Source organism: Podarcis raffonei, chromosome 7 (assembly GCF_027172205.1).
Source record: "Podarcis raffonei isolate rPodRaf1 chromosome 7, rPodRaf1.pri, whole genome shotgun sequence".
Taxonomy (NCBI): Eukaryota; Metazoa; Chordata; class Lepidosauria; order Squamata; family Lacertidae; genus Podarcis; species Podarcis raffonei.
Window position 1 is genome coordinate 25,601,962 of NC_070608.1, and position 13,088 is coordinate 25,615,049.

General features: G+C 45.1%; 1 protein-coding gene across 2 annotated transcripts in view; it reads right to left on the reverse strand.

Annotated features, from left to right (window-relative positions):
• Positions 1-381: 381 nt before the first annotated feature.
• ESRP1 (epithelial splicing regulatory protein 1) overlaps positions 382-13,088 on the reverse strand; it is a 35,474-nt gene continuing 22,767 nt past the window's right edge. The window contains exons 11-15 of one of the 2 annotated variants that reach the window (XM_053395631.1): positions 12,216-12,434; positions 10,343-10,541; positions 5,058-5,226; positions 2,971-3,076; positions 382-1,633 (exon numbers count right to left, since the gene is read on the reverse strand). In XM_053395631.1, coding sequence (XP_053251606.1) covers positions 2,986-3,076; positions 5,058-5,226; positions 10,343-10,541; positions 12,216-12,434 — 678 coding nt within the window. In that variant the 3' untranslated portion in view covers positions 382-1,633; positions 2,971-2,985. The remainder of the gene's footprint in view (positions 1,634-2,970; positions 3,077-5,057; positions 5,227-10,342; positions 10,542-12,215; positions 12,435-13,088) is intronic. The other variant, XM_053395630.1, reaches the window with a different exon arrangement.

The following is a 13,088-nucleotide window of genomic DNA, read 5'->3' on the forward strand; positions in this document are numbered from 1 at the left end:
GACACAAAAACGTGGTTACAAAGCACGGATCTACATGGATTCTCAGGATTTTAGCATTGGGCTACTCCCAAACTCACCATCAAATCACATGTCTTTGGCCATAGCATGAACCACAAAAATCATACATCCATGTTCGTTCCAAATATTTTTTTTCTTGTTTTCCTCCTCTAAAAACTAGTTGTATCCTATGGTCAGGTGCATCTTATGGAGCGAAAAATACGGTATTTCCACACAGCTCGGGATTGCAGCTGTTTCTTTTACAAGAACCAGCCCCATTGAAGGATGCCAGTTCTGCTCTGCTGGGAGAGCAGGTGACCAACATTCAGTAATAATCAAGCAATAATGGTGTGTGTACAGAATGCAACTCAAGGGGTCCACAAATGGATTTAAAACAGTTTTAATACTTGTTGAAGATGCAAATGCAAAGTAAGTCAAGGAGCAAAACATCCACATAGCAGGGTGGTACAAAATCCATGTAGAGCAGCTCAAAAAAACGCACTTCTACAACAGTGATATGGTCTGTTTTTTAATTTTTTTTTATGCTTTTGGTAACAATTCATTCTTTTAACTCAGCAGACGGGGCAGGTACTAAAAGTTAAAAGGAGAGTTTCTGGGTTACAATTCTCCCAATAATCTCCGATAAACCTCCAATACCATCCAATCTAATTACTGCCTCCGTAGTCAAGACCACTGTGAGCAAGTATTGTGTTCCCATTATTTCCAAGTGTCAGATTTTATTATCATACCAGTAATTCTAAGTTCTGTATATTATGAGAGAAGAACTGAAGGGTTTTGTGTATTGTTACAATACCCTCATTCCCCCACATTAAAATAATCATGGGACAGCAACTTAAATATACAGTAGTCCAAATGTGCAATATACAAGTTTAGAACATTACATTTTATACTTTATATGCATATAATAATATATAATCTATTTTACAAAAATGTTACAGCATTTTCTCCCTCAAAGTATTGCATTTCACATTCTTAACCAAATCTAGACTGTCAAGTAAGCCTGGCTAGAATCCAGTTTTTTAAACAAATAAATATATACAAACACAAAGCAAACAATTCTTTATATATATAAAAAAACCCAAAAGGCACAATCCCAAGGTCTTAAGAAGCCTTTATTTTATGGATATATAAAAATAATAATTTTGTGTGCAAATAAAAATGAAAGGTTGGTTTTGTCATGATATGTTTTTTTAAACAATTTGGGTTTTTGTTTTGTTTTTGTAGTGATTTAATCTCAAGGAGGACCCTTTGTGTGATAGGTGAATTTAACACTTTGAATGCCAGGGCAAAGAAAACATTCAGCAATATCCCTCCCTTGTGAATTTGGCAACTGTGCTATCAAAGTAGTGAATGTCCCAGAAACTTTAAATGGCAAGCTTGCACCTGGGGTGTGCGGAGGGAGAGAAGCATCCCTATGGCCAACTGTGCCTATGCCTAGTTTTTGTTTCCAAATAATAATTAGAAAACACCACGAAAACACAAAATGACAGGTAGATATCCAAGACAGTGGAAACTTCCCATGTGCTAGAAGGGTTCAGCCACTGTAGAATTAGGAGTGAAGTCAGAGGGACCGGCATTTGGTTGGCTGAAGTTGTGCAGGAAGTTTAAGTGGAGCCTAAAAGAAACAGGCAAATAATAATAATAATAATAATAATAATAATAATAATAATAATAATATATTTATACCCAGCCCTCCCCGGCCAGAGCCGGGCTCAGGGCTGCTAACACCAGTAAAATTACGATAAAAACATAATTGGGGGGGGGGGGAGACCAATTTAAAATACGGGTTAAAATACAATTTAAAATGCAGTCTCATTTTAATAGTGGCCCATAGATCAAAACCATAAGGGGAGGGAAACATAAGGGTCAGACTGAGTCGAAACCAAAGGCCAGGCGGAACAGCTCTGTCTTGCAGGCCCTGAAGAAAGATGTCAGGTTCTGCAGGGCCCTAGTCTCTTGTGACAGAGCCTTCCACCATGTCGGGGCCAGTACCAAAAAGGCCCTGGCCATAGTTGAGACCAATCTAACCACCTTGCGACTTGGGACCTCCAAAGTGTTGTCATTTGTGGACCTTAAGGTCCTCCGCGGGGCATACCAGGAGAGGCGGTCCCGTAGGTACATGGGTCCTAGGCCGCATAGGGCTTAAAAGGTCAAAACCAGCACCTTAAACCTGACCCTGTACTCCACTGGGAGCCAGTGCAGCTGGTATAGCACTGGATGAATGTGATCCCGTGGCAAGGACCCCGTAAGGAGCCTCGCCGTGGCATTCTGCACCCGCTGGAGTTTCTGGGTCAGCTTCAAGGGCAGCTCTGCATAGAGCGAGTTACAATAATCAAGCCTGGAGGTGACCGTCGCATGGATCACTGTGGCCAGGATCAGGGCGAAAAAGGTAAGGGTCCAACTGCTTAATACGGCGGAGAGGGAAAAATGCCACCTTTGCTGTGGCTGCAATCTGTGCCTCCATGGAAAGGGAGGCGTCGGTTACACCCAAGCTCTGAGAGTTCTGTAAACTAGTGCTGAAATTCATTTTGCTTATAGTCTTAAACAGACTCCACCCTGCCGGCCCCAATCTACCAGTTCATTACCATGTGAGGGCTGTCCTTCAATAGATGGATTCAGGCAACAGCTACCCTTAAACACAATAAGCTGAGCATGAACACAGATGCAGCCTTAAATACAATATGCCAAGCATACAACCACAAGTTGGCATGTACACAAGGGCAGTCATCTACTAAAGCACTGTGCCACCCCTCAACATTTGGAAATGGCAACGTAGGATTATTTAAGCTGCCGATCCTGGCTTCAAAAGGCTTGGAAGGACATGGAGGGGAATGAAGGGAAGGAGGAAGGAAAAAGATCTGGGGGCAATTGTAAGCACCCACTCCCCAATAGCTACTCCCAAAGTTCAGTGCGTACATTGTGCATTTGGGAGAAGATGTTGCTGAACCTTACCTTTGTTAGGAAAATCTAACTGCTTGGACCTTTGAAGACAAATCCGTTCTTTGGCCACTGACCTGGCCGATTCATCTGTGTGTACAGATCCATTCTCTGCTGCATACTATAAAAATTACAGTTAATATGTGTTGCAAGGGGAACAGTTGTTAACACAAAGCATAGCTTGTAACATCATCCCAGGCTCATTCCATAAAGAGCGTAAGGTGTGTCTATTGTCTGCTAGCACTATTACTTGATTCCTAGTGTCTGTTTAACATTTACAGTTAAGTAAAAGTTGGATTCCAGAGAAGGCTTTCAGCAACCACAAAATGGCAATTGCTATCAAATGTTCACAGTTTTACCCCCCCTGCATCCGGTGGTCTTGAATAAAGACCCCAAGGTACACATGGATTTCTATTAATCACGATTATTGTAGAGAAGATTGATTAGATAGCAATCTTTTCCAGATGTGCTTGGTTACTCAGGTCAGGCTCTCAGAATATGCACTTGGGGCAAGGAAAGCCAGCGGAGTTTTAGTGAACAGCCTGTACCGAACTTGAACTTAAAAATACAACTCCATAAGGAAGTTCAGGACCTCAAGAGTCGCAGCCTAACTGGGTACTAGAATATTTCCCAAAAGACTTCGGGTTTGGTTTGGCTTCCATTTCAATACCTTCTTCTGTCCTCATCCTAGTCTCAGCCAGGACATTTTCCAGGATCACAAACCAGCTCCTTTCCTAGTGCTCAAGAACTACTACAGCTCCACCATCATATGAGCCTCCATTCCTCCGATATGCTGAGCTTCTGGACTTCCTTTTCATTTATGCTGCTCTCTGGGGCTCATCCCCTCTAACCCTGCTAGGCTCCATTAAATTTCCAAGGGGAATGCCTGTGGCACATGCCGCCCCCCCCCGGTCACTGCTAGACTGGCTGCCAACACACAGAGTAAATATTCAGATATTCCCCACCAGGTGCTTCCAAAAGTCCATTTACTAAATAGTATGGGGGTAGTCCAGTGTTTCCGAACTGTAGTGTTTTGGACTACAATTCCCATCATCCCTGACCAGTGGCCCTTGCTAGCTAGGGATGATGGGAGCTGTAGTCCAAAACCAGCTGGAGACCCAAGTTTGGGAAATAGTGGGGTAGCCAATCACTGCATCAGCTTTACTCAGCATGGTCAGTGGTCGGGGTTGATGGGAGTTACAGAATAGAACATCTGGAGGACCATACTGGCTACCCTTGCTTTAGTGCAATGCACCCTTGTACATAATTTCTGACCAATTACAGGTGCTCTGTACTCTTATATATGTCTGATTGAGTTATCTGGGACATACGCTCAGGTAAGTGTGCGTGTACAGCAATCTTTCTCCAAACTTGGGTTCCCAGATGTTAAGGGACTACAGCTTCCCTCATCCTCGACCATAGGGCTGTGGCTGGTTGTTATGATGTGGGGTCAACAACATCTGGAGATCCATAGTTTTAGGAAATGCCAGTGCACAAGATTGCAACCTCAGTCTCCCCCCCCCCCAAAAAAAGTGTCAACTAATTTCTGGAGCTCTTTTACTAACTTTGCCTCACTGAAAGAGATGCGCTTCCAGCACTGGCTCCTATAAACCAGGACATCTCTCAAGACATTAGCTTGGATCCCAACTTCCCTTCCATGAATGAAGAGAGCCCATGGAGCAGAATTCTCCCCTGCTTCCTTTTGTAGCCCCCTGAAAACCTGCTCTTAAGGATTGAGCAGCCCTTTAGGGTAGTGTGGGGGTATTGTAAGGAGGAGATGTAGCAGATCAAGAAGGGAGTTGACAGAAATCACATATACAAACAAACCCTTTCCTTGCACGGACAAGAAAGCCACTTAGGATCCAAGTCAGCGTTATTTTAAGACAGGTCAACATCCTTTCCAACCGGTAAAACATTTCAAACAGGTCACAAGCCCAAACTCACTCTCCCTACCCGTAACACAACAGCAGCAATCCACAATGCATCCTGATCAGTGATAAGCAACAGCTTGTTTTGCTGCAACATAGCATGTTCATAGCTTGCTATATTCCGCTACAAAAGAAGTCTGTCCCTCACTCTCTCTTTTTTGGCGTTTTGCTTACCTAGGGTAATATGCTGTGTAATTCATAAAGAGCTGAGTGCCAGCTGGATAATATGCTGTAGAAGGCTGAAGCGTCCGTGGGTTGAGGAGCATGGAGGGTTGGTAGAGTGCTGCATCCGTCGGGATAACTGCCGCAGGAGCAGGGAAGGAGTAGGAAGGAGGAGACATGCCTAAATGACAGAACAAGACAGAGATGAAGAAGGTCAGTGCTTCTGGGCGCAACCTTTTTTAAAAGCACAAAGCATGATTAAGGCCAGGCTACACTCCCGATCCAGGTGGTCATTTCACAGCAGAAAGGTGCAATTATACCACAAGCTATATTTTGCCCTCACACTTCTAGGAGGTAAAGGTAAAGGACCCCTAGACGGTTAAGTCCAGTCAAAGGGGACTATGGGGTTGCGGCGCTCATCTCGCTTTCAGGCTGAGGGAGCCAGCGTTTGTCCACAGACAGCTTTCCGGGTCATGTGGCCGGCATGACTGAACCACTTCTGGTGCAACGGGACACTGTGACGGAAACCAGAGTGCACAGAAACACCATTTACCTTCCCGCCGCAGCAGTACCTATTTATCTACTTGCACTGGCATGCTTTCGAACTGCTAGGTTGGCAGAAGCTGGGACAGAGCAACAGGAGCTCACTCCGTTGCGGGGATTCGAACTGCCAACCTTCTGATCGGCAAGCCCAAGAGGCTCAATGGTTTAGACCACAGTGCCACACACATCCTACTACACTTCTAGGAAAAGCTACACTAATTGACACATACACAAAAAGGCCATACTTCTTGCTGACCACTGTTCTTAATCTGTTGAGTCATATTGCGGCCTTCATTGGAAAGAAGTATTCAGATCCAAAAATCTAAAAAAACAATTAAACCAATCACACACTCAAAGAGGGTGCAGAGGTGGTGAGAGGTGTGGCCTAGGGAGAATCCTGCCTGATCATTTAGTGTAGGTTTCCTTCCAAATGTTTGGGATTATAAACTCCCATCATCTGACCACTAGTAGTCATGGTGGTTGGGGCTATTTTAGATTAGATTAGTTTAGAATGCCGCATGAACCCTAAACTGTGACTGAACTTAAAACCATGGTTAGCAAAAACTAGCCAGTTTCACAAACTATGGTTTGGAGATTTAGTTCTACTAACCAGTTAAGTTTAACCAGATGGCAAGGCAGGCTGTGGTTGGTAAAATGGAAGCGAGATCTTCCAGACTCCCACCTGTGGCTATGCGAGCTGAGGGGAGAGCATGGAAGCCCAAGGAGTGGTAGGTTTGTTCTCATAGTGCTGAACCATGTTTAGCATTACAACCAAACTAGCCCCTGTGAACGCCAACTTTATACATAAAGGAAGATCACTCAAAGAGTTCTTCTGTCTGAACACTGGTCTGCCTCCAAGATCTTATTGCACGTTTAGTTTGGGCTATTCCTAAATCAGACACAAACCTAAGTAGCTGACATGTTGGGAATTTGGGACAAAACACTGACCCAAACTACACCCATTTGAAGTGGATGTTATCTCATGTCAAGCTGCAGGATTAGTAGAAGATACACAATACAGAAAAAGGAGCTCTGTCTGCATATTATAGTCCTGTTCTCAACAATGAGGATGAAAAATGTGTTCCACCATCCTCTTCCAGACTTAATGCCTTCCTTGTTTTTGAGACTGGCATATACTGGAGTATGGAGTGTTTAACTTCTAAAAGGAATAAGTCAGGATCAAAGCCTTTCTAGAAAGAATGTGTTTTCAAAGGTCTCTGCCCTGAAATTAATGTTTACACTCTGTTTTATGGCCCTGGCAGAACCCCCAAGGCAGCTTATAGAAATTAAAATTCCATATATAACATGAAAACCCATAATAATAAAGCCAAACCAATACAACCCAATAAAAATGGAAGTACTGCACAATTCACCAGTATCCAACAAACATAGGAAGCTGCCTTATATTGAGTCAAACCATTAGCTACATCTAGCTGAGTACTGGCTGTCAACACTGACAGCCAGTGACTTTCCAAGATTTCAGGCAGATGTCTCTCCCAGGCCTACCTGGGCATGCCAGGGATTGAACCTGAGGCCTTCTGCACACCAAGCAGGTGCTCCACCACTGAGCTACAACCTTTCCATGCCAACACAACCAGCTACTCCAATTACTTTATAAAAGAGCCAAGTCTTAACTGACCTCCTGAAAACTAAGAGAGCACAAGCTGATAAGCTTCCCTTGGACAAGAATCCTGAAAAGAGAAGGCTGCCCTTGAGATGGCTTTTGAAATGCAAAATAATTTGTGGAGCTGTAGCTGCGTTAGCTTCTTACAGCAAAAACAAATCAAAGATGCATCTGATGAAGTAGGCTTGAGTCCACAAAAGCTGAGGCCATTACAGATTTGGCTAGTCTTCCTCCCAGAACTACCAGGTAATCCTAATCCCCCACTGAAGTCACCTGACAAATCATTTCACAATCCACACACACTTGACCTGTGCAAACTTCTTTCCTGACTTAAAGACATTCTGCATTCTCAGTTCCAGCAGAGAGCCTTCCCCATCCCCAAGCAGGTGACACTCAACTTCACTCTGGCCAAAGCGGGTGGGGGAGAGAGGGAGGGGAACAAAGAAACAAAGAAAGAAGCTGGACATATTTCACCCTGCAGATGCTACCTTATTGGCGAGAGCAAGCCTCATTGAGCTCAGTAGGGCTTACATCTGAGCAGGCAGGCATAACAATACAGTCGTACCTTGGTTTTCAAACAGCTTAGTTCTCAAATGTTTTGGCTCCCGAACGTCGCAAACCCGGAAGTGAGTGTTCCGGTTTGTGAACTATTTTTGGAAGCCGAACATCCGGCATGGCTTCCAACTGGGCTGCAGGAGCCTCCTGCAGCCAATCAGAAGCCGCGCTTTGGTTTCCGAACGTTTTGGAAGTCAAACAGATTTCCGAAATGGATTCCTTTCGACTTCAAGGTACAACTGTATACTGTACAGCAGGGGTAGCAAACATGGTATCCCCTCCAGATGTTGCTGAAATACAACTCCCATCATTCCCTGACCATTGGTCAGATTGCCTGGGGCAATGGGAGTTGTGGTCCATCAACATCTGGAAGACACCATGTTTGCCATCCCTGCTGTAACTATTAGTTTTAATTCAACTTAACTGGCATTTCCTTGCTAGCTGAGAAAAGAGTTTGTCCTGTGCAAATTTCTCCCCCTGCCCAGACCCCAAATCCCTGGAGGATCTGTGGCATATCTTTCTGGCATCAGTTTTTGTGATGACACCTGTGCCAGTTTGCAGTTTGGATCCTCAGTGGAGAAGGGGTGGAGGAGACACTGCACAAGGAGGAAGGGGCCCTTCCTGCTTCCCAGAGTCCCACTCGGCTTCTTTTTCACACTACTGATGGTTAGGAGTTAAGGGTACAGAAGGCTTTCAGGCAATAAAATCAAACAGGAAGGAAGACGCCTGCAGGGGCAACAGATCTACTGAGGGCTGGATCAGGCTCAGGGCATTTGGAGTCCATCTCCTCCCCAAGTAACTCCCTAGTGACGATCATGAGCTGGTCAAATGGGAATTAAACAAAACAAGCAAATAGACCCAGTATTGCTGGCTTCCAAATCTGGATTTCTTTTGACACAGCTTTTTCGCTTTATGTTTTACTTTGCAGAGCAAACAGAAGCTAGTCCAAGATCAACCGATCAATACACCTGGGAGACTTTTACCAGGCGCAACTACTCTGTGAATGTGAACAGAGGGAGAAATATTGGACTAAACTCAACTTGGAAGCTTCTCACTGGCCATTGATAGTGGAATAACCAGGCTTTGTTCACTCATTTCTGAATGGGGAATCTAATCGACACAGTGATTAGAACAGGGGTCAGCAAACATTTTCAGCAGGGGGCTGGTCCACTGTCCATCAGACCTTGTTGGGGGCCTAACTATATTTGGGGGGGGGGGAATGAAGGACTTCCTATGCCCCACAGATAACCCAGAGATGCATTTTAAATAAAAGGACACATTCTACTCGTATAAAAACACGCTCATTCCCAGACCATCTGCGGGCTGGATTTAGAAGGTGATTGGGCCAGATCCAGAGCGCAGAGAGAATGGAGGATTTCTCTCTCCCCACCCCTTGCACTCAGTGGTCCCAATGAAAGTCACCACACTTGAAAGTCATTTGGGACTGAGGAACTGCCCACTTGGGTACCATTTGGATTCTGGAAGCTAAGATGCTATTCCACTTTCAGCCTGACGTAGAACAGTTATGATCAGATGTGACTACTGGCAAATCACCCATGTCATTAGAAAGCACTCCTGGACTCCATGTTAAATTAACTACCTCTCTGACCCAGGCTGCGACTATTGAAAATAGTCACCTATACCTTCTGAGGTTCTTAAGCATAAATATACTGAAATATACATACTTGTAGGATTTTACTATGTCAGCCAGAATACATAGGTCTCACCCATCTGAGCTAAAAGCTCTTTGTTCCCTAACAATCCATCATGAATTTTGGCTAACTTTGGTGTAACGAAATGACCTGTACATGCTCCTCTGCATTTCCAGGCACCCATATTTGATATTGGCTTCTGCTGCCAGTCAGTTTAAAACAGGGGTCGGCAAGGCTTACCAGGCATGCGCCGGATTGCTCCCGCAGAGATCCTCTGTGGGCCTGACCAGAGCAGCATGACGCCGGAAATCGCATCTGCGCATGCCCAGATGCTGAAAATTGCACCTGTGCAGAAACGATTTTTGTGCATCTGGGCATGTGCAGAAGCGATTTCCAGTGCCACAGACATGTGCAGACGCAATTTCCAGAGCCACGAAAGAGAGTCCCCGCACCGCACTGATTTAGCACAGCAAATGGGGACTCGCCGAGTGGGCGGCTCAGTTCGGGGGCGGCTCGGGGGCCGGTTGAAAGGCCTCCGTGGGCCACTTCCGGCCCATGAGCCGCAGGTTGGGGACCCCTGGTTTAAAACATGATCCTGCAATTCTGAGCTGAAGTGCTCGAAATCAACACTTGCCCAGTGCAAATTACACTCCAGAAGGTGTGAGGGTAGGAAGGTGTGGGTCAGCAGAAAAGCGAGAGTAAAGAAGCCAATCACTATCCAAATCACAGTAGTCCACAGCCAAAAGGGAGAACAAAAATCAAAGGCTGCTACTGATTTCAGATGGGAAAAGCTTTGCATCCCAGACCCCACAGACACGCTGATCCCTTCCAAGAGAGGAACACAAAAACAGAATGGGTGAAAGAAGCTCCAACACCTACCAGCGTACAGCAGAAAGTAGCGCCAAGACCCAAGCTAAACTTACATGGTAACTTACATGGTGGTGGGGATAAGCCATTTCGATTTAAAGTGCCCCCCATTAATACAAAGTTCATCTCCTCTGCAGAACACTGAAAGACTTCGACATATCTGTCCTTCATGGTTTTCTTGTGGCACTTCTGAGCAGCCATAAATGCTCGGTCTGAAGATTTCATCTGGATAAAAGCGTCTCCGGAGGGACGACCCTAAGAGGGGAAAAGGAGAAAGGTGAGAGGCTGAAGCATCAAGACAAAAGGATTTACTCATTTTTTTAAAGAAAAAAACATCCGTGATGATAGCTCTTCTAAGTTTTACCTAGCAGCCGTTATGTTTCAATAGTGGGGGGAAAGTATAACTTTTATTCCTTGCTGTAAAGCAGCAATATGCCTGTTGGGCGACAGTCCGACAGAGTTCCTATGTACCAGGAAGTTATTTTGAAGAGCACAGATTAAAACAGTTCATGTTACATCCTAGGATAAATAATTGCAGGACATCTTTCTGAGCCAGGCTTGTAGTCAATGTGAAACCCAAACCCATCTCTACATCGACAAGCAGTAGCCGGGAAACATCGCTGGCCGTTGCTAGGCACCCGAGAAAGCAAGTCAGCTGTACAACTCCATCCCATAATCATGCGACCAGTGTAGAACAGCTGTGGCACAACCAAGGGCTGCAGGAGTAGTGCCCAGTTAGCATCATAACGAGGTGGGAGGTAGAAATTTTGACGTGCCGTGAATTCTGCCTCAAGGACTGCCTCTTTCCATATGAACCTACCCGGACCCTGAGATCATCTTCTGAGGCCCTCCTTCGTGTGCCCCCTCCTCGAGAGGTTCAGGGGGTGGCAACATGAGAACGGGCCTTCTCACAGTGGCAAGACTGCTAAAAATTGGAAATCTCAAGAAATGCCAACGGTAGAAGAATGGCAGATGAAGATGTTGGAGTTTTTGGAGCTGGCAGACCTGACTGGAAGAATCCGCGATCAGAAAGAAGAGGAATACCAAGAAGACTGGAAGAAATTTAAAGACTATTTAGTTAAATATTGTAATATAGGATAAGTAGAAAATACTTGAAAATACCAAGCAGGCCAAGAATTAGAATAAGAATGTTGTATATTAATATGGAGCTAAGTCAATAAGAAAAGAGATGAAGATAGTGAATTGAAGGAGTTAATTGTAGTAGTAAGATGATTTTGGAGAACTGTTACAAGGTGATACAATGAAATTCAGTTAGAGGGGATTTGAGGAAGTCAGTTAACAATAAAATTTAAAATGAACTTTTGAAAGAATATGTTTCTATTTTTTTTTGTACTATTGTAGTGTGTTTTCTTTTGTATGTTTTATATGTTAAAATCAATTAAAAAATTTGGAAAGAAAAAAAGAGAACGGGCCTTCCCTGCAGTGGCTCCCCGTCTGTGAAATGCTCTCCCCAGGGAGGTTCGCCTGTCACCTTCATTATACACCTTTAAGTGCCAGGCAAAAACGTTCCTTTTTAGTTCAATAAATAAATAATAATAATACATAGGAGCCGCGAGCCACGGCAGAGTTCACCACTATTTAGTTCTCTGAGGACAACCCTTTATAAAAGCCAAGAACACACAGGAAGGGGGTTCTATACAGCAGTAGTGGGGAACTGGGAGCCTCAGTGCACAGTGCTTTGCAAGCCACCCCCCCCCACATCAGCTGATCATCAGCATCTGAAAATAACCCCCTATTTGGCTCGGTCACACATCTTCCAAACTTATAGGCATAGGGAGGAGAGAGTGGCTTGGCTGAAATGGCCTCAAAGAGCGCCAAGTGGAGAGGCCTGGTGGGCCCGATTAGGCTAGAGGCTCCCCACTGCTACTGCGCCCTTGTGAGAAAAATGGGGTTGTCCTCTCCACTTACCTGGTGATTTAATACCATGTGAACCCCATGAGTCCTGATATCTCCAGAGAACTCCCCTAAGAATCCCAGAATGTCTTCTATAGTGGCGGCATACGGAAGCCCCCGCAGCCGTATGCAGTCTCTGATGTTGGTGGGAGGTACAAATTGCTGAGGTAGTACGGGAAGGATGGGCGGAGCGGGGAGAGGAATGAGAGGCACAGATGAGTATCTGTTCAGTACCTGCAATAAAATAAAATAAAATAAAAACAGCCGAGTGGCTTCCCTGTATTTCGGACTATAGCCTGCACCGTCACATCGTATTTTGTTAGCATTGTTAAGTTCCCATTTAACTAAAAGCAAAGTAAGACAGCTCATGCCTGATCACTCCTCTGAGTGGGCAGCTGGTTTATGGGGTACAAAGAGGCCAAGAGAAAAAAGAAGAGGTGGCTTCTTACTGGCAGGAGGAATCCCAAGGCACACCAGAAGATCCTGTACTCTTGAATTCAGCAGCTAGACTGGTGACTGGGAATGGCCACCGAGATCATATAACACCAGTCCTGAAAGACCTACATTGGGCTCCCAGTACGTTTCCAACCACAATTCAAAGTGTTGGTGCTGACCCTTAAAGCCCTAAACGGCCTTGGTCCAGTATACCAGAAGGAGCGTCTCCACCCCCATCGTTCAGCCCGGACACTGAGGTCTAGCGCCAAGGGCCTTCTGGCGGTTCCCTCCCTGCAAGAAGTGAGCTTACAGGGAACCAGGCAGCGCCCACCCTGTGGAACGCCCTCCCATCAGATGTCAAGGAAATCAACAACTATCTGACTTTTAGCAGACATCTGAAGGCAGCCCTGTTTAGGGAAGTTTTAAATGTTCGGCGTTTTATCGTGTTTTTAA